General features: G+C 32.7%; 1 protein-coding gene across 2 annotated transcripts in view; it reads left to right on the top strand.

The window, feature by feature from the left end:
* Nucleotides 1-411: 411 nt before the first annotated feature.
* The window catches only part of CngB (Cyclic nucleotide-gated ion channel subunit B), a 50770-nt gene continuing 30865 nt past the window's right edge, over nucleotides 412-20316 (top strand). The window contains exons 1-3 of one of the 2 annotated variants that reach the window (XM_072526137.1): nucleotides 412-639; nucleotides 9403-9588; nucleotides 13669-13859. In XM_072526137.1, coding sequence (XP_072382238.1) covers nucleotides 9562-9588; nucleotides 13669-13859 — 218 coding nt within the window. In that variant the 5' untranslated portion in view covers nucleotides 412-639; nucleotides 9403-9561. Of the gene's footprint in view, nucleotides 640-9402; nucleotides 9589-9683; nucleotides 9907-13668; nucleotides 13860-20316 lie in introns of those variants that run through there. The other variant, XM_072526138.1, reaches the window with a different exon arrangement.

The following is a 20316-nucleotide window of genomic DNA, read 5'->3' on the forward strand; positions in this document are numbered from 1 at the left end:
ATCGGCCAGCATTCGTTAAAGGTTTATCGGCAGGATTGCGAGCATCGCCAGGTAAGGACCATTGAAGCCATATTGGAAGCGATACTGGTTTTCTGCAAAATCATGCCCTTTCTTGTATATAAAAAAAAATAGGGAATTAAAAGGATAAAAACAAGAGTTCTACATGCTTCGAGAAATGGTTCGACAATATTTTTCAGCATGTTGATAGGAAATTCTTTGATGAAGTTGTAATAGTGTTGAATAAAACATCTTATCGCAGCCATCTTGTTACACGCATTCAGACGATGACTAATCGAAATCATTCGTGTGCGCATGCATTCCATTTACAGAGATGGTACATTTCAGTTACAGAGACAATACTTTATGGTATTACTGTTTTGAGACTTGTATGCAGCCCGGGAGAACGTAACATTTTAAATTGGCGATATGGCGATATTCTGCGCCTATTACAAACCAGTATCATACACATCCCACAAATTAGGAGAACGCAGTTGCCCATGTTTTGAAAATAAAAGAGAATATGTGGAAGTTGAATAGGATAATGGAAAATATTATTGAATCTGTAATAGTAAGGGTCGGCGCCAACGAATCAGAAGACTCGATGGAGGTCTAGGATTCCGATAATTTATAAACTAAGTTGTAAGTAAAACGTTGAATGTGTTAAATATAGATATTTTTATCAATATCTTTTATACCAAATAGAAAGAATTTACTATATATGTGTTAAAGATGCTAGTTAAAATAACGATAATTCTAAATCACAGTTTTACATCACATGACCATAATCCGTGACATAATAATTTTCATTGTTGGTTTATTTTTCAAGGTAGACATTTTAATGTAGACAATATATTTAAGATGCCTTTATAAAATGCCACTGATAGAATTTGTCCAGACCAACTTTTAATTTGTTAAAAAACATCATGAATACTGTTTTTATAGCTGGCTCGCTGAAAAGGACCGCATATTACTTATTGAAGTGTGTGTGGAGCTGTTACAATGTTGTAAACCCATTATTTTGATTTTCTTTATAGTTAACGAAGTAATATCAGGCCCGCCTATAACAAAAGATGATCAAAATTTTCATTCCTGAAGAATAACAATACCGACTAATCAGTCTGGTAAATATGATACCAAAAGTATTTACTAAAATTATTCACAACCAGATATTCACCAAATTTGAATCAAGGTGAAAGAAACTCATATTGAATTTAAATGAGGTTTTGGTACTCGAGAGGTTATTTTCTTCCTTCAAGTGCTCATATACGTAAAAAATAAATAAAACTAATAAAACTCCTCGAAGATGCAGGTATAGATTCGAAAGACATTAGAATAATAACAAGCCTATATTGGAACCAATCGGCAGAAATCAGACACAATAATACTTGCCAAAAAGCATCATAATTAAAAAGGAAGTTTGCTAAGGATGTGTAATGTCACCTACGTTTTTCAATTTTTATTCTGAAGCGATATTTTATGAGCTTTTTTATGAAGCTACAGAAGACGTAATGATGAATATGAAGCTGATAAATAACATTAGATATGTGGACGATACTGCCATTAAGTGAGCGGCTTTTAAGACCTGTAGAATCTACTACACAGAGTTAGTGAAAACAAAATACATATAGAATAACTAAAAAAATTTACATACCTGAGAATAACTGTCTACAATGAATGGAACGTGACAACAGAGATAAGGTCTAGGATTAAAAAAGTAAGTTGAAGCTTTATTACCATGAAATTATATTTATTAACAGGAACATTTTACTTCCAATAAAAGTCCGATTAAATATGACTTATTTCCAGTTCTACTATATGGGGAGGAAGCATGGACCTTGACAGGACAATTAATAAAAAAACTCTGGATCTTCAAAATGTGGATGTGTAGCAAAATGGAGAGACACAAGAGACACAAGAAATAAATTCATTGAAATCGGCAAATGAAATACAAGATTGATATATTAGTAGAATTATTTAATGAAATTTACTATACCGGGGAAATTCCGTGAGAATGGCTAATGTCTGAGTTCATCCCAATACCTAAAAAACCCAACGCAATTAAATGTGAAGAATATAGAACCATTAGCTTGATGAACCATATTTTAAAAGTCTTCTTGCGATCGATAAATGGACGTGTCTACAAAAAAAAACTAGACGATAGAATAACAAAAAACTAACTGGGATTTAGAAAAGGCTTTGGCATTAGACAGGCAATATTTACTATACAAACAGTCATAGAATGGTGTCGAGATGTCAACTGTGGCGTATTCATATGTCTAGTTGACTTAAAAAAACCTTTGATATAATACAACACAGAAGTCTTGTAAACATATTACAGAACACAGAAATAGATGATCATAATGTGAGAACCATTACAAATTTATACCGATATCAGAAAGCCATACTTTGAGTAGATCAACAAAAATCTAAATAAAGACATACTTATAAGAAGAGAAGTACGACAAGGATGTGTACTATCCCCTCTACTTTTTAATATGTGCTCAGAAGAGATGTTTAAAGAAACACTAGAAGACATCAATGGCATATCAATTAACGGAATACTGGTGAATAATCTCAGATGTGCAAACGATACAATACTCTTTGCGGACAACAGAGAAGGGCTACAATTTTTTTTTTGATCGCGCTACACAGTACTGGGAGAGTTATGGAATGAATCTGAACACAAAAACAAAAATCATGATTGTCGGTAAGAACAACATTGAAGACGAAACAATCTAGGTTAAAGCTGAAGCTTTAGAGAAACTACATAGACACAATTACTTGGTATGTGAGCTAAATGAATAATGGGACCGTAGCCTTAAATAAATCAACGCATTGAGATGGCCAGAAGCCCTTTAGATACGATAAAATCAGTATTATGCAATGGAAAACAGGAAATAGATATTAGAACTAGAGTATTGAGATGCTACGTACTCTCTGCTCTTTTATACGGAGTTGAAGCTTGGGCAATCAAGCACGCAACTGAAAAAAGACTTGCCAGCTTTAAAATGTATTGTTATCGAAGAATGTAAAAAATATCATGAACACAACACGTAACAAACACGGAGACATCAAGAAAGATAAATAAAAGGAAAAGAAATATTCAACACTACGAAGGAAAGAAAAATGAGCTACTTTGGTCACATACTAAGAAATGAAAAATATGAGCTGATGCGATTGGTCATACAAAAGGAAGTGGCAGAAAAAAGAGGATTAGGGAGACGGCGCACGTCCTGGTCGAAAAAGTTAAAGCAGTGGAGTGGAAAAATAACAATATAACTCTTCAGAACTGCTGCAGACAGAGTAAAACGGGTCGTGATAATCGCCAATGTCCTTAAAGGATGAGGTAAACGAAGAAAATAGAAAAATACTCGAAATACCCTGGATAGCACATATAACGAACAGGAAAGTACTTACTGGAAACAATGGGAAAGAACAGAAAATTGTGTTTACAAGGAAAAAAGTGAACTAGAATACTTCAGTCATACTGTTATGAGACACAGTAAATACCGCATTCAGCAACTCATTCTCCGGAAAAGTGGTTGGAAGGAGGGGTCCGAACAGAAGAAGAAACTCTTGGAAGCGAAACCTACACGCCTGGTTCGGCCTCACATCTACCCAACTGTTTAGACAAACTGCCAACTAGATAAGCCTGCAATGAATAAGGCACGAGAAGGAGAAAAATAGTCAACGACGTATTTGATTTGCATTTCATACAATTAGATTCTATACATGTATGCGTATGTATGAGGCATTGTCCTCAATTTATTGTTTTATACAATACACTTTTCCTATATTATAAAATCAACTATTCTCTGTTTAAATGTATAAAATGTATAAAAAAACATTAATTTAAAATGTAGCTCGTAATGTCCGTTAATTTAAATAAAGGTTCTCATATATCCACTATCTTTATTATCTTCATTATTTTTAACGATATTTGCTTTGATGTTTATCTATGCGAGCAAACAAGAAAAATTCAATAAACATTACTACAACACGATATCCCTTTATGCATTATGTCTATCAGGTATGGAAAATTCGCATCTAATAGGCACGGAAAATTATAGTATGACTCTCTACACAATAGAACATACAAGCTTTATTTACGTATATCAAATTTTACAAAAGTTTAAACACGCAGTACGAGTTAATTAATTTTAATGGCATTGATACAGTATTTGGAAAATCATTAAATTTTCAACCTAAAATATTAAAAAAGAACAAAGTTTACTTAATAATCTTGGTTAGATCCAGGACATGCGAACTGGTAAAGTAGTCTGTAATGAAAATCTTTCTTTTTTCTATGACACTCAATATTTTGCTATTTATTTAATAGCTTCCTCAGGAGTAAACTAAAACAATTTGAACATTACAAAAAATGGCGTACAAATACATTTTAAAACACTCATAAAAATTAAAAGATTTCGCAAATAAAAAATCACATTGAAGTATTTAAAATATTGAATGTCAAGATTAAATTATCTTAAGCACGTTCGTTACAGCTATACGATAAAAAATTTAAATTATTTCAAATGTAAAAATAAAAATAAAAACAAAAGAAACGTTAGAAGAATGATATTTCTTTGATGAATTATTAAGGTTAGTTGTTATTAAGATGAATGTTGGCTATTTTGAATATTTATAAATTTTGTTCAATATATTACAATATATGTTACTTAACTGTCCAGTGTTCGTTTTATAATTTAAAGTGTTTTTATTTTTGTTAATGTAATACATCTCAAGAAATAATCTACTTTTGTAGTTATCAGTCTGTGTCAAAATGTGAGCTTTGTTATAGTCTAGCATATGACCAGTGTTTTCATAGTGCTCAACCACTGCGCAAGTATTTTTTCCCAAGCGGCAATCACTTTTATGTTGTGTGATGCGTTGTTTTAGCCATTGTGATGTTTGACCAATGTATCTATTTTGACATCCTAAACACGGTATTTCATAAACGACATTACTTTTATATAAAGTTGGTACTGGATCTTTGATTTTTGAAAATAGTTGTTTGCTGTTCGTGGTATTGGTTCGTCTTATCTTGACATTCAATATTTCAAATACTTCAATGTCATTTTTTATTTGCGAAATCTTTTAATTTTTGTGAGTGTTTTAAAATGTATTTGTACGCCATTTTTTGTAATGTTCAAATTGTTTTAGTTTACTACTGAGGAAGCTATTAAATAAATAGCGAAATATTGAGTATCATAGAAAAAAGGAAGATTTTTCATTACAAACCACTTTACCCGATAATTCGAACGTATTATATATATATATATATATATATATATATATATATATATATATATATATATATATATATATATATATATAATACGTTCGAACGTATATATATATATATATATATATATATATATATATATATATATATATATATATATTTTTAATTCTGCTAGCTTGAACCGTAAGCCAGCAGAATCGCTTCCCTTAAGGGTGGTTTGATGGTGAAAAAATATTAGCGTGGTAATAAATTAGTAAAAAAATATGCCATCAACAAAAAGTTTTTTTTTTAATTCTGCTAGCTTGAACCTTAAGCCAGCAGAATCGTTCCCATTAAGGGTGGTTTGGTAATGAAAAATTATTAGGGTCGTAATAAATTAGTGAAAAATGGGTGAAAAAATATGCCACCAACAAAAAGGTTTTTTTTTTAATTCTGCTATCTTGAACCTTAAGCCAGAAGAACCGATCCCATTAAGGGTGGTTTGGTAGTGAAAAATTATTAGGGTTGTAATAAATTAGTGAAACATGAGTGAAAAGATATGTCATCAACAAAAAGTTTTTTTTTTGAATTCTGCTGGCTTGAACCTTAGGCCAGCAGAATCGCTCCCATTATGGCGGTTTGGTGGTGAAAAATTATTAGGGTGGTAATAAATTAGTGAAAAATGGGTGAAAAAATATGCCATCAACAAAAAGTTTTCTTTTAATTCTGCTAGCTTGAACCTTAAGCCAGCAGAATCGCTCCCCTTAAAGTTGGTTTGGTGGTGAAAAATTATTAGGGTGGTAATAAATTAGTGAAAAATGGGTGAAAAAATATTACATAGGTTAAATTGGATTCCGCTCATGTGTCCCCGCTAGCTTAAGGGTCCTTTATCTTTGGGTAAATTGTTGTAAAACATGTGACAGTCGGTAGGTAAAAGTACCTTAAGGTCTTGCAAATGAGTATATTTATCACTCTTTATACTTAGTCTTTGGTTGTGTAAGTTAGGGTACGACGACATTTATAGACCTTTGGGATTGACAGCCCGTACAGGTAATGGCTTAAAATCATCTTTGAAATTAGTTTTGAACAAAATTTGTTTTTTCTCTGGATCGTACATTAATACCCTGAGATCTGTGACGGTTGGATCGTTCTTCATCTTTCCAGGTCGAATACTTTTATACGCAAGTTCGCAGGATGCATAGTTTTTAAAAAATGTGTGAGTAAGCATCTGCGCTTTAAATGGAGCTGGTTTTATCCGCGCTTCTTCAGTACATGTTATATAATGGTCTGGAAGAAAAATTTTACGATTTTTAAGTTTCATCTCTATTAGATGATGCACACTATCATACTCCATGTGGGTGTAACCTTTCTCAAGATATTTCTGAATAATAATTTGGCCTTTTTTTTATAGAAAGATTTAGAAGCTCGTTGGAAAGTGTAGAGTTTCTGTTGTGATAACAGCACCCATCAGACCAGAGAATAACAGGTAATTTTCGGTCATTACAGTTTTCTTCAATATGGTGTATAATGATGGAAGCAAAAGTAGATGCACACAGTTCTCCTTCTATTTCATCCCACCAATGATTAGAGGCTTCATGATTTTTTAAGTTATATATAGTGAAGTTGTGAACTGTTAGGTTTTTTTTTATAATACATGGCACTTGCGTTTAAGGCGGGGCAGCTTTTTACAGCTTGAAGGTCCATTGTAAAAGTGTAATTTTTGTGGTTTATAGCATCTTCTTTATCTTTGTCTTTCTCTTCCCTTGCTAGATTTTTTCAGTCTTTGTGTGATGCGTAAGCAAACTGGTCGATATTCTTAACTTCAAATGCGCTACAGGTATCACACCAGTCTTTTTTGGTTGGTACAAACTTAGGTTTAATTCGCAAAATATTTGGCTAAAAATAGCATACGATAATTTTTCCAAACTGTTATTATCACAGTGCTTTAAATACTCTCTATATAATTGAGCTTTGGTCTGAAAAATTGTCTCGACAATAATGAGAGGCCATCTTAGGTAGCATCTTAAACCAATCAACCAGACAATTTCTTTTTCCTTTATTAAAATTATTTGATCTTCTTTGATCCGCACTTGTGTTTGAGTTTTCTTCTCTTATACAAATAAGTCCATGCTCTGTCTTTTTAAACCAATCATGAACCATGTCTTCTTTTAAATCGAACGTATTCAAGAACATTTTCTTGCAGACTTTTTTTTTTTCATTAGTTTTGTTCCTTAAATAATAGTAATAGGTTCCACTTCTTCTTGAGGGTTCTTCACCCATCGATGACCTTTTTGTTTTTGTGTATTCCATGTTACCTGTTATGTATGCCTTCTTGTCTTGCCAGTTCATTTTGCCCCAAAAAGTTCGGAATATAAGATTCCTCTCTTCCTCCGAGAAGGACCCACAGAAATACTTTGTAGACTTCGTACATGCTAAAGATACACATCTGTCTCTTATCTTTCTCTCTGGTCGCTTTATTCCGTGAGATACTTTATTACGATCCTTATTTCTTTGGAAACCAGCGTATGCTGTACGGTATGTAAGTATCCACTCCATGCATTCTTCTAGATTTTGTTACCTGCCTGTTCCAGTTTTTCACATCTGCCTTCCTTTTTCTGCATCTTACTCTAATTTCTTCATTTAGTTTATCTTCATCTGAGCTCCTCGCACTGTCTGTTTTCTCTTCATTATGTTTTATCTAAAAAATTGGGATCTTCTTCAATAATATAGTCGTCGTCGTTTTGATTGGAATACTCAGAGGTGATGCTTGAACAGAGATTAAGGTGCAAATTGCCTATTTCCAATAAAGGAGTTTGATATAAATAAAAATCTGAATTCGTATTTTCAGTTATTTTATGCTTATGCTTTATGCTTATGCTAATAATTCCAACTACATTTTGTGTGTGCTTTCTATATATTATAATGAATCTACCTACTCCACCATTTAAAGTGTCTTCTTCACCTCTAAAATGAAATACGTGTCCTTATTTAAGGGTAATTTGGACTTCTCTTCGTCTTATTTTATTGAGGCCGATGATGTCCCGTTATATGTTCAGCTCTTCCTCTAGTTCCATCATCTTCTGGTCTGATATAAGAATTCTAACATTGTATGAAGTAATATGCCTTTGTTGCTCTTTGTAGTAGCCGGGGATTCTTAGCATCCTCTGCTCCAAACCTATTCCAACCGCTATCTTGGTTGGGTGGTGTCGTCTTTTAGAGAAGTATCCGCCCGCTCCGCACCTACCATATTAAATAAACACAATTTTGAGTGAGCTACAGAGTACCATCTACAAATTATAACTGTAAGTAAGTAACTTATAGTGTGTAAGAATTTCAATATGAAAATATTGACAAAAAGACGAGAATTATGGCGTTTGAATGTAAATATCCCATAAGAACAAACATAGTAATTGACGATAATTCACTAGACCAAGTGAATAACTTCAATAACTTATGGTTTGGGAAGTTTCGAGAAATATAACACACATCTACTATGTTTTAAGATGTATCTCTAGAATTTGAGCTAGCAAAATGAGATTTCTCTAAACAAGTCTTTTCTTTTTCTGGTAGTCGCAACAGTTTGAAATTTTCTGTGGTAAATAGACTGATAAGACAGTGCCACTTTCAAAGCGTATATTGTTGGTGCGTTGACTATTTATTTTTAAATCCTCAGTGATTCTTCCTATGCTTTCTGGATTATATTTTCTGAATACATGATAAAGGGACAATACATAATGTTAGCTGACGATAATCGTCATCGTTATGTCGTTAATGATTCGGACATCTCCCTAATGAAAGTTTTTCAGCTTGAGTAATTCTATAAGGTGGTTATTTTTGACTTGTACAAAGGCTTTGTTGTAATCCAAGAAAAAAGCTTATATTGGTTTATTTACATTCATAAATCGTTGTATAAGTACGTTTATAGAGAATAGAGTTTCTGTTCCCAAAGTGTCGTGTCCTAGAGATTTCCTTAACTTGTTCTATTATATTTTTTGTTTGACTATAATGATTGCGTTTTATTGTGCTTATCACAGTTATCATTTTTCCAAGCAAACTTTAAGACATACTTTTTCGGCATCACTATTTATATTTTTAAAGATTTGTTCGTTTTAATGGAATAATAAATATATCGCTTATTCTGATAATGTTATTTTGATATAAACAAAAATTGTTTTTAGGGTTTAGCACAGGATCTCCACATTTTACTTGACTAAAATCAATATCCTGGGGGTAACCATGGCTACGATTCGCACGCGACGTCCAATTCCGCCGTCAATTCCCACAACACTCGAGCTGAATGACACCACACACGACATCGCGGTTGGCGTTGTCCAGAAATGGAAAACATTTACAGATTCAAAAAGGTAATCTAATAAATCGAAGTAGGCACTTTGCCTTGATTGCTCGCTAGTAGAAATCACTTACACTAAGTAGGCTATTTAAATGTCGCTCAGCATATTAGATGGTTTGTTGCCGTTTTCGGAAGAAGATTCGTCTTTTTACAATCAGCAGCCTATGAAATATTCGTGTTTAAATTTATTGTTAGTTTGCATATTTCAATGCATTATGGGCATATTTTTATGGTGTATGTGACAGTTTTCATTAATGTTTTTCTTGTTATTATAATTTGGGCTGTTAAAAATCAATCAAACGTTATTGATATATTGTAGTGCTTGACAACCGTAAGTAAATGCTTCCAATACGATTAAAAATTGATCATTTTATTAATGAATTTATATTAAAAAAATAAATTTTTGTCTAGGAATAAATACATGGTTTTCCTCTTTTTTTAGATAGCTTTTTATTTTCTGTTTATAGGTTCATATTTTTTTGCGGCAGTATTCCCTCCTGTTTATTTTATTTTTTGCTTTTTACATTTTTTACCATTCTTTTTTATTTAATGCTTAATTTATAAGCTTGACAATGTATTTTTATTAAATTATTTTTCTAGTGATCTCATGCTTTACATATTTGCTTAACTTGTTTGTCATTATTCACGTGATTGAATGATTCACTAATCATCTCATTTTAAGCTCCTTTATCTTGATCTTTACTAATACTCCTAATAAAATTATCGAAACACGGTCATGCTGCCTTTGATAAACACCAAAGGTGGCCTGCTTCGATAGGCAGTAGCGCTCCATCTCATAATTCCAACAGTGTGTTGCATACGTCTTTCATAGAAAATTGTGGATTTCGTCGTTCACCATGTATCTCATCCTTACACGAGCATCATCCATGGTCAAACTGAATCTGAATTCATCACATTAGACAATAGTATTCCATTTGAGGTCCCAGCTCAGCTGTTCTCTGTATCTAGCCAGTAGATCACTTCGGTGCCTATGAGTGAGAGGGCAAACTGAGAACAGTATGAAGTAAGTCCAAAACTTCTGAATCGGTGATAATCATTTCGCATTGTAATAGACCTTCCATGCACTTGAAATCACTACCTTCGTGGCTATTTCTCTAAAGAACATATCGTCCTCACGAAAGCTTATTATTCGTCCCTCATTCGTCACTATTCTATTGACAATTTGGTGGTCATCTCATTCTAGGCGTAATGAATAGATTAAAGCAACTCTTCACAACGTTTTGTACAATGATCAAATGTCAATTGTAGCTACAAAATACAAGCATCTTACTGTTTTTTGTAAGAACAGAGGATATCATAAAAAAAACCAGTTAATCGATATAGTTGAAAAACTGATCGTTTTTTGTCCTAACTTAAAGAAACGTATTTCTTGAAATTAGTTTCATTATAATAAATTCAGCATAACTAGGTGTGATTTTTCTGTTTATGAATATTCTGATATGTTTTTCTGATATTTATAAGCCTCTAGATGATGTATTTTTCTAATTAGTATGTTCATAATCTAAATCAGTCTGTAGTGTATTGCTTATCCCCACTTCAGATTTTATGTTATAATTATTACTTACCCTTCTTAATAATTATCACCAAATAATTTTTGAAATCACAAAAAATCTTATTCTTCTTTTTCTTACTTCGAGCGAGACTTTATTTGTCTGTGCAACTTAATCTTTAAACCTTTCGATCAAAACCTGTCCTTTTGTTAAAGTCCACTATAATATCCTGTGCTCTAAATAAAAGCCAGAAACTGTCTTGAGACGACTTTAAGCATTTCTTTTGCCTTGCAAGTCAGATCTACAAAAAATAACAACCCTAAAATGGAATTGGTCAGGACATGCTGCAAGAATGGACGATAATAAGAGGAGTAAAAGAATTATCGCATGGAAACCCAGAGAATATAAACGTTATAATTATAACTTTAATATTTTGTATACAGCAACGATTAACTCCCATCCCTTAAAATTTAGTCCACTAATGTTTTGGATAGCCATCTTATTACTTGTATGACGTCTCTTTCTCCATGAGTATATTTTGATCTTATACGTGAAGCTGATGGTCACAGGTCACAGATTCTGGTTATCAGTGACTAAGCTGCATAAATATACCACTATACATATAATGCAGCGCCAAGTTCAATTTTCTCTCGAAATATTTGTCTATCCAGAAACTTCATCGAAGGCCGGATTAAATAACTGAATTGTCCAGTGATCCACACTAAGCTCTCCATTTTATTTACAAGACTGGCTAATGTTACCTTCAAATGCTCAATTTTGGTCTCTTGGTTTAGATATATGGAATTCTTCACCCTTAACATTTTTCAATACCGTTTTTCTTTAAGAAAATATTTTCTGATGTTAAATGACTATTTCTCAGCATATATAAAGACACAATACCCGCCTATTAAGTCTACTTTCGCTATAATGAGAAGAACTTATAGCTTCATCCATAAGATTTATTGAGCATCTTTTATGGGTCCTATATCATTCTCTGACACCATTTTGTCTGGTGTATTTTCAATAAACAAAAGTGGAGGTGGGCTGGACATGTTGCTAGAATGGAAGACGGAAGATGGACGAAGAGATTATTGGAGTGGAGAACAAGAGCCGACAAGCGAAGTCGAGGCAGACCACCCACCCGATGGACCGACGACCTAAGGAGAATAGAAACAAACTGGATTGCAGCAGCTAGAGATAGAGAGAACTGGAGACGTTTGGAGGAGGCCTATATCCAACAATGGATGTGAAAACGGGGCTGGATGATGATGATGATGATGATTTTCGAAGGACAAGTCCGCTTTAAAACATGGGTGGCGTCTACTGACCTCAATAGTAGACCTTACTGACATCAAAATCTTGTTCCCTTATGTTACTGTGTTTTTTTTGAGCTGCGGATAAGCATTGTCGAGATAATTCATGTTACTGACAAAATATAATTGAAATAATAAAAAGGCTGACAACTTATAATTAGACTCATAAAAATCCTTTTTAGAAGTGGTTTTTTTAGGTCCTTATAGAGTTCTTTTATCACAATATATTTAAATTTTGTTTCAAAATTGTACCAGTTTTCATTTTATTTACTTTTTGGTTCTGTTGCTAATATGCATACTACAATCTGTAATAGTACCAACCATTTTTTTGCCTTTACAACTTTTCGCATTGGATGATTCTTATCTGTACGAATAACATACCACAGTCACTAATGGCTTAATATTATCACTTGTGTAGCATTAATTGGTTGTCATCCTTTCTTGTTTTTTATTCAGTTTTCAATTTTATTGGAATTTTTCTATTATAGGTACATACTTCTTCATAGCATTTTTACAGTTGTCTAAGTTCTTATATATATATATAAGGGAATATATACCACACTCTTGGAGATAAGAAACGTACCCACTAGAAAACTGACTCACTCTAGAATTTAACTAGATTGGGGTAATACATAGAAGATCTAGTTAGGTTGAGGAGCATATACTCTAAATAACCTATATAATCTTAAATAATCCCCAGATTTACAATCTACCATCATGTCTATATCCTGCATATATAAAACTATTTATTTTTACAATCATTTTAGCATCCAAAAATTAAGTTTCATTCTAAGTTAAGTATGTACTGAGTCTTGACGTACACATATTTTAATCGTATTTTTTGGTTATTAGGGGAATAATCATTTTATTTATTTTATTTTATTTTAAGTAAATACCTTGCTACTATTCTGAAAATATATATATATAGGTATATACTCCTACTACCATACTCTTGTTAAATATTTCCATAAATTCAGACTTTTGAGAATATTTTTTAGTTACATATGAAATTTTTTTTACAATGAACTTACGAGTATCATAGCACTTGATAATTGTATGCATTGATCCGTTATTTTTCCAATAATGTTTTATATTTTATTTTAATAGTTTGTATTATATCTTGATTCAATGTTTGTCAATGAGACGAATTACTTGAAGACAGAGACAAATCGAATATTTTAGAATTTTATTTTTAAGTCTGAAAAGGTGTTATCCCAATACACTATTCTTTAATGAAATAAATAATCTATTTTACCTTTTCTTTTATAGAGAATGGTGTACCCTGAACAGTTAAATTTGGACCAGGTAGTCCACAAATCTGCTCAAAAAGCCTCTTCATGGTGCAGTGAACCATTGGAAGAGACTAGCAATAATGTTAATGTTCATGAAACGCAAACAAATGGATCTGTGAACGAAAAGGTCAATAACAGTTCCTACAAAAATGGAGGAATTCATCAAACGTAAGTGCTTTCTCTTCAACCACCACATTATGGTTTTCAGTAAAACGGACCATACGTTACAACTTTCATTTAGTACATTCCAGAACAGTCTTTTTCTTCTTCTTCAGCCTTAAGTAATCCAACTTTGGACATAGGCCTCCCCCAAATCAATTTAGTGTTTTCTATTTTGCGCCACTTGCTTCCAGTTGTGTACTCCGATCTTCTTAATGTCATCAGCCAATCTCATTTGTGGTCTTCCTCTGCTTCTCTTTCCTAACCATGGTCTCCATTGTTGTATTTCGTGGTTCCATCTTTTATCCTTCAGTCGGGCATTATGTCCTGCGAAGCTCTATTTTAATTTGGCAGCATGTTTTCCTGCGCCTTTTACTTTGGTTTTGCTTCTAATCCATTTGTTTGTTTTTTTTTGTCTATAGGTCTCACCCCAATCATTGTTCTTTCCATGCATTTCCTCTTTGTGCCTTTACTATTTTATCCATATTAGACTTGGTGAGTGTCCACGTCTGTGAACCATACGTGAGTATAGGAAGAATACATTGATAGTAAATTCTGGTTTTCAAATATTGTTCTATTTTAGTGTTTTTCAAAATCCAACTCAGTTTTCCAAATCCTGCCCACGCTAACCTTATTCTTCTGGTAATTTCGGCAGTTTGATTTTCTTTGTTAACGTTCATTATCTGTCCCAGGTGGATGTATTCGCTTACTGTTTCTAAATTTATGTCGTTCAACTTTATTTCTCTACTGTTCGGTGTATTTGTCATTATTTTTATTTTTTCCGAGTTCATCTTAAGATCTACTTTTTCCGAGAAATAGTTGCGTCATCATGGTCTGTAGTTCTTCGAAACTTGTAGCGAATATTACAATGTCATCAGCGTATCTCAAATGACTCAGTTTTCTTCCATTAACATTTATTCCTGTATCTGCCCAGTTAATGTCTTTGAACGCGTCTTCCAGTCCAAGTGTGAATAGCTTTGGTGAGATAACATCTCGCTGGCGAACTCCTCTGTTAAATGGTATAGCTTTGGTTTTCGTATCTACTTGTATTTTCATTGTAGCTTTCTTGTAACAAGAAAGCTCCAGAACAGTTTATTGAATCCACATCCAAAAAACCACTCTTCTCCTGATTTATCAACAGTAACCAACAAAGGTAACCACGAATAGTTTGCTCAAAAGACTTTTTGGAAATATAAAAATTTGGCACCTCTAGAAATCAGTAAAATTAAATACTTCTTAAATACCCGACAAGATTAAATAAGAGACAATAGTCGTTCATTCCTATTTAATTCGATGGATAAAAGTAAAGGAGAAGAAGAGATCATGGGATAATAAATAAAAAAACAAGAACAACATCTCAATCTTAATTAAGTCCTTATACACCAGTCTATCTGCAAAAAAATCATTGATTTCCCGTAAAACTTTTAAACAGATATTTGAAGGTTCTAAAAGTATATGACGGGTAGCTGATGAAAAATACATGAAGACGTAGAGCTGATTTTGCTTTGTTTTTGTTTAAAATAATCTTAAAAACTGAAAAAACCTTAATTTTGCAGTAATTTATAAATGTGAATAACTTTGTTTTTTACATAATGATATGTAGGTAATATAACTACTCAAAATTGTGGCAGTTAATAAGTTATTAAAGTGTGCTAAATTTCAAATAGATCGACCAAATAGTTTATAAGTTATTTAATTTGTTTATCCCGGAGAGCGACTGTTTAAACAACTGTACTTGCCGAGACAGTCACTCTAGGTCTAGAGGTATTCTGTAAATCAAAATTCATTCATTTAGGTATATTCATTCATTTCAGGTATACAGTAGACTCCCTCTATAACGAGAACTAAAATGACAGACTAATTACCTCGTTATAAGCCGATCTCGTTATATCAGACAATCGTAATACTGTGCATACATATGAATCTGTAGTTTTCTAAACCATTAACTTTCTATAGTGAAGCCATTCGGAGCAATATAAGATGCTAATAAATATTGTTTGAATGGCGTTTTTGAAAAAAAGTTGTTTACTTTTATTGTCAATGAAATATATTAAAACATAAAAGAGTTGTTTACTTTTATTATTAATGATATACGTTAGAACAAAAAAGCTGTACTTAAATTTGTTCCAACTACATAATGTATAAATCGTATTTTCAAGGATAACATAAACTATTGCTTCTGCAATTTTAAGAACTCTGTTATTTTTAACTGCTTTAAATGGTCCAGTATCACTCGATCATATATTTTCTAAAGATGTGAAACAGTTGTATTTATTCATTGTAAAGAAGTTTATTGCGGGCTGCAGTTAAGTTTATTGAGGGGCTGTTTGAAAAGGTATTTATTTATAGTCACGACCGGACTAAAAACGTAAAAAACACGTTTTTGGATCTTATTTATAATATATCTCTCGTTATAACCAAATTTGCCTCGCTATAGACGGTTATAGTTCAATAGAAATTTCACGGGACATCTAATGTATCTCGTTATAAGCGAAACCTCGTAATAACCGTGTTCGTTATAGAGGGAGTATACTGTATTAAAAAAACTGCAACATTTGATTAAATTTGTTATAAAAAACAGTTTAAAGAAGGACTGACTGACTCTGTCTAATAAAGATTTATAATAACTTAGGTTTAATGAAAAGTTGGTCAAAAAACACAATCTCCAAAATAAACAAAACATTCTATGACCAATAGGAAACAAGATAGCATTTTATTTCCTTAAAATCACATTTCCATTGTTTATTAAAATTGAGAGCTAATTTTTGAACAGATTATAAATGGAGATCTAAATTTTATGATCAATTTTATTGATGGTGTATACCAAGAAGAAGTAAAACGTTATAATCCGTTAAACTGATGGTATTCGTAAAATAGGGGAAGAGGGGGCACAGTGTTACATAAATGTTTTTATTTGATGTCATTTTGACAGGATTTCATTAAAAATAAAATTTTTAATATTTTAGAACTCGTTTGGATTTGACGCATACTATTATATAATCAACTATAGGAAAAACTTACATGACTAGTCGGTAAAAACGATTTTGTAGAGAAAATACAATTGTAACATTGTGCCCCACTAGTGGGGAACAGTGTTATATACTATGGGGTACACTGTTACACAAGGAATACTGAAGTGATTAATGAGAATTTTATATTAAATACCATTTATTTGTCGTAACTCTACATACAAATAATATAAAATTTATTTTAATACATTATAATAATTTTGAAAATCTACGGGAAACACCAGCATTTCACTTCTGCGTGCTGTCTGGCCTGAAGGTTTGGGAGTTGGTAATTTTAAAACAACTTGGGAGACATTAAATACGTAGTTTTCATTGGAGGAAATAAATGTGAACTTGGGAAATAAACGACGGATATAGGTAACTTTCACTGTAGTTTCAGTTTTGCCAATAATATGTCCTATAGACAATATTTCTATGCCTTTTGAGATACCTTCTTTAATGAGAACATAATCGCCAACGTTTATTTCTTTATTATCGTCGTAATCCATTTGGGATATCTCTTCGTCATGACTTATAAACGATCCCATACTTGATTCACTATCAGCACAAGAGAAAGATTCTTCCGATTTCTCTGAGTCAGAAGAATCTTCCATATCTTGAAGTTTACGTGTATTTGATTGAAAAACGTTCCTTTTTACAACTTCTTTTCGCTTTCTGTCATTTTCATCTTTATTAGGCGACTCTTCGTCTTCTGACGCTGATGTCTGTTTCTGAATCCTTTTATGTAAGACAGACATTTTTGTTTTACCACATTTTTTTGACGTGTTTATTTCACCGCGTTTTCTAGTTGCGTTCTTCTCATGCCTTACTTTTAGATCAGCAATTAGTGCGTCTTTAATAGGTGTATTTGTTAATATTTGACTTTTACGTTTTCGGTTCTTTCCTCTTCCTTCTTTTCTATCTTCTGCTCGAGGAAAAGGGCGAACTTGTTCTGGAGAGACTAGCGATGACAACCATGATGAAGTTGACGGAACTTCTGAGGATATTGCCGAACATGAAGGCAGCTGAAATGATGCAGTTGCCACAGGCATTATCTCAGGTATTTGATGTGTTTTTATCTCAGCAGTTTCATTATTGACTAGCTGTGGTGTCATATCAGGCGTTTCAGTAACGACTTGTTTTATTGGTAACGTAGCTGTTTCATTTGTCATCTGCTCTACGGGAAACGGTCGGTCAGTTACTGCAGATGCTAGAAAATCGTCTTCAGAGAAGATCTGCCGATTCAATGGCCAAATTCCAGTTGACTTAAATCCACTAATAATGTTGTTTGGAATAAACGCAAGTGGATATGCTTTGCCCAAGAGTTCAGCTATTTCATAGATAGTTATTGTTTTGCCAGGATTAGTTATCATCCAATCATTGCAGGCTTTATTAAAGTGAGTTTTTAATGACTTATATAATGCTTTATCTAAAGGTTGAAGTTTTCCGCTTGTGTGTGGGGGTAAAGTTAAAAGTATAATTCCGTTAGACTTACAAAATTCCAATGAAGCAATTGTAATGTGCGACTCATGGTTATCCAAAATTAGTAGTATGGGAGATTCTGAAGATGATTTTGTAAAATGATGGAGATGTCTCAATATGTCGATGAAGACTTCTCCGTTGACCCAACCTGTTTTTACTGCTGCTCCTGCAGATCCAGGAGGTGCTCCCTTCAACATTCTGTCCTTAAAATGAACTCTGGGAAATACAAGGAAGGGCGGTACAGAATTACCTATTGCATTAATAAAACAGCATACCGTCACCAATACCCCTCTTTCACCTGAAGTTACTTGTCCAATTTGTTTTAAGCCTTTCGGACCTACTACATTTGGAGGATTGTGAACAGTGGTAAGTGCTGTCTCATCCAAATTGTAGATATTTTCTGGACTTGGACCATTGCGAAATTTTTTAAAAGCACTTACCAAATTGTCAAAAAATTCGGTTATATTTGTTTTGTTGAAACTGGTTGCACGACTCAGACTAGTCGCCTCAGGTTTTCTTATGGATAGCCGGGAGTATCGTTTCATATAACCGTACAACCAGTCTACTCCAGCCTGTTTATTTTCGTTCCATGAATTTGGAAACTTAAGATTATTTTTCACAGCCAATTCATATGCAAACTGCATTACATTCTTTCTGGTTAAGCCATGGTGCATTTTACAAGCTATAATCAAATAATCTCTTAGTTGATCTTCTAGCTCTTTCGAGAAAACTTGATTTATTTCATAGTTTGGCGTAAATCTGAAATTTACTCGCTCTTCTTCAGACAAAGCTTTGTATTTATCAACATATCTTTTTAGAGTCATATGAATTATATTAGCTTGAATGGCTGCTGCCCTTACTGACCATCCGTTATTAACTACATTAAGAACGGCCGTTTTCATTGTATCATGGGTAAATGAGGCTATTTTTCTGATGGATTTTCTGTTACGAACCATTTTGATTCTGAAATAAAAATACAAAAGTAAATAAAACATCTTACTACTACCATATGCAATTTAGTACAAAATTAGTATTGTACATCATGCATATTTTCATTGTTTTTCTAGCAAAAAATGAAATATCACACTGTTCCCCACGCCTAAGTAGTGTAACACTGTACCCCTTCATAAGTTGTAACTCTGTGCCCCGAACGACGTTTTTACATTCAAATAATATTTTTGCCGAGTCACGAATTTTTGGGGTTATGTTAGTCCTACGAGTGTGTAGCTACAAGACGCATTTATAGTAATATATATCAATACAATGTGTAATATTTATTTACTAAGAGTTAAAACAGTTTTTAATACGTATCATTTACTTACTTTGGTGGTACAAAAACAGAAAAACACTTATATTTTCACTCAAATGTACAGTGACGGTCTACAAACACACCTACTGTTAACAAATAACGGAAAGTAACTACGACGACGACGGTACGGTTTTAAGTTCAACTTTAAGAAGATGGCGGAGAATTTAACATTGTACCCCGTGTAACACTGTGCCCCCTCTTCCCCTACTGCCACAGAAAGTAGAGGGGTGATCTACAAAAATATTATTTATACTTATTAGCTACTTATCTTTATTAAATGCAGTTATCATAAAATGAATTATTTGGTTGAAAAAAAAAAACATAAAATTAAATAAAAGAATTAAATGTATGTGTGTATTAATGTATTTTATTAATTTATAATTATTATTCTATATTTATATAAATACTATACACTTATCAATAAAATTTAAATAGTTCTTACGAAATAATAGTCAAATTCAATAACTTTTTATGAAAACATTTATTTATGTATTTTTTTCTCAATCTTCCAAAAGGTGAAAATAGTACAATTCTTATTGTTTTATTGAGCTACCCCAGTTTAAAAAATCAAGGTTCTACGTGTCATAGAAGCCGATATATTGCAAATTTTGCCAGTGCGCTTCAATTTAAAGTTCCAATCTAAGAAAAAACGGAGCTGGGGCACTTT

The sequence above is a fragment of the Diabrotica undecimpunctata genome, chromosome 3 (assembly GCF_040954645.1).
Source record: "Diabrotica undecimpunctata isolate CICGRU chromosome 3, icDiaUnde3, whole genome shotgun sequence".
Classification (NCBI taxonomy): domain Eukaryota; kingdom Metazoa; phylum Arthropoda; class Insecta; order Coleoptera; family Chrysomelidae; genus Diabrotica; species Diabrotica undecimpunctata.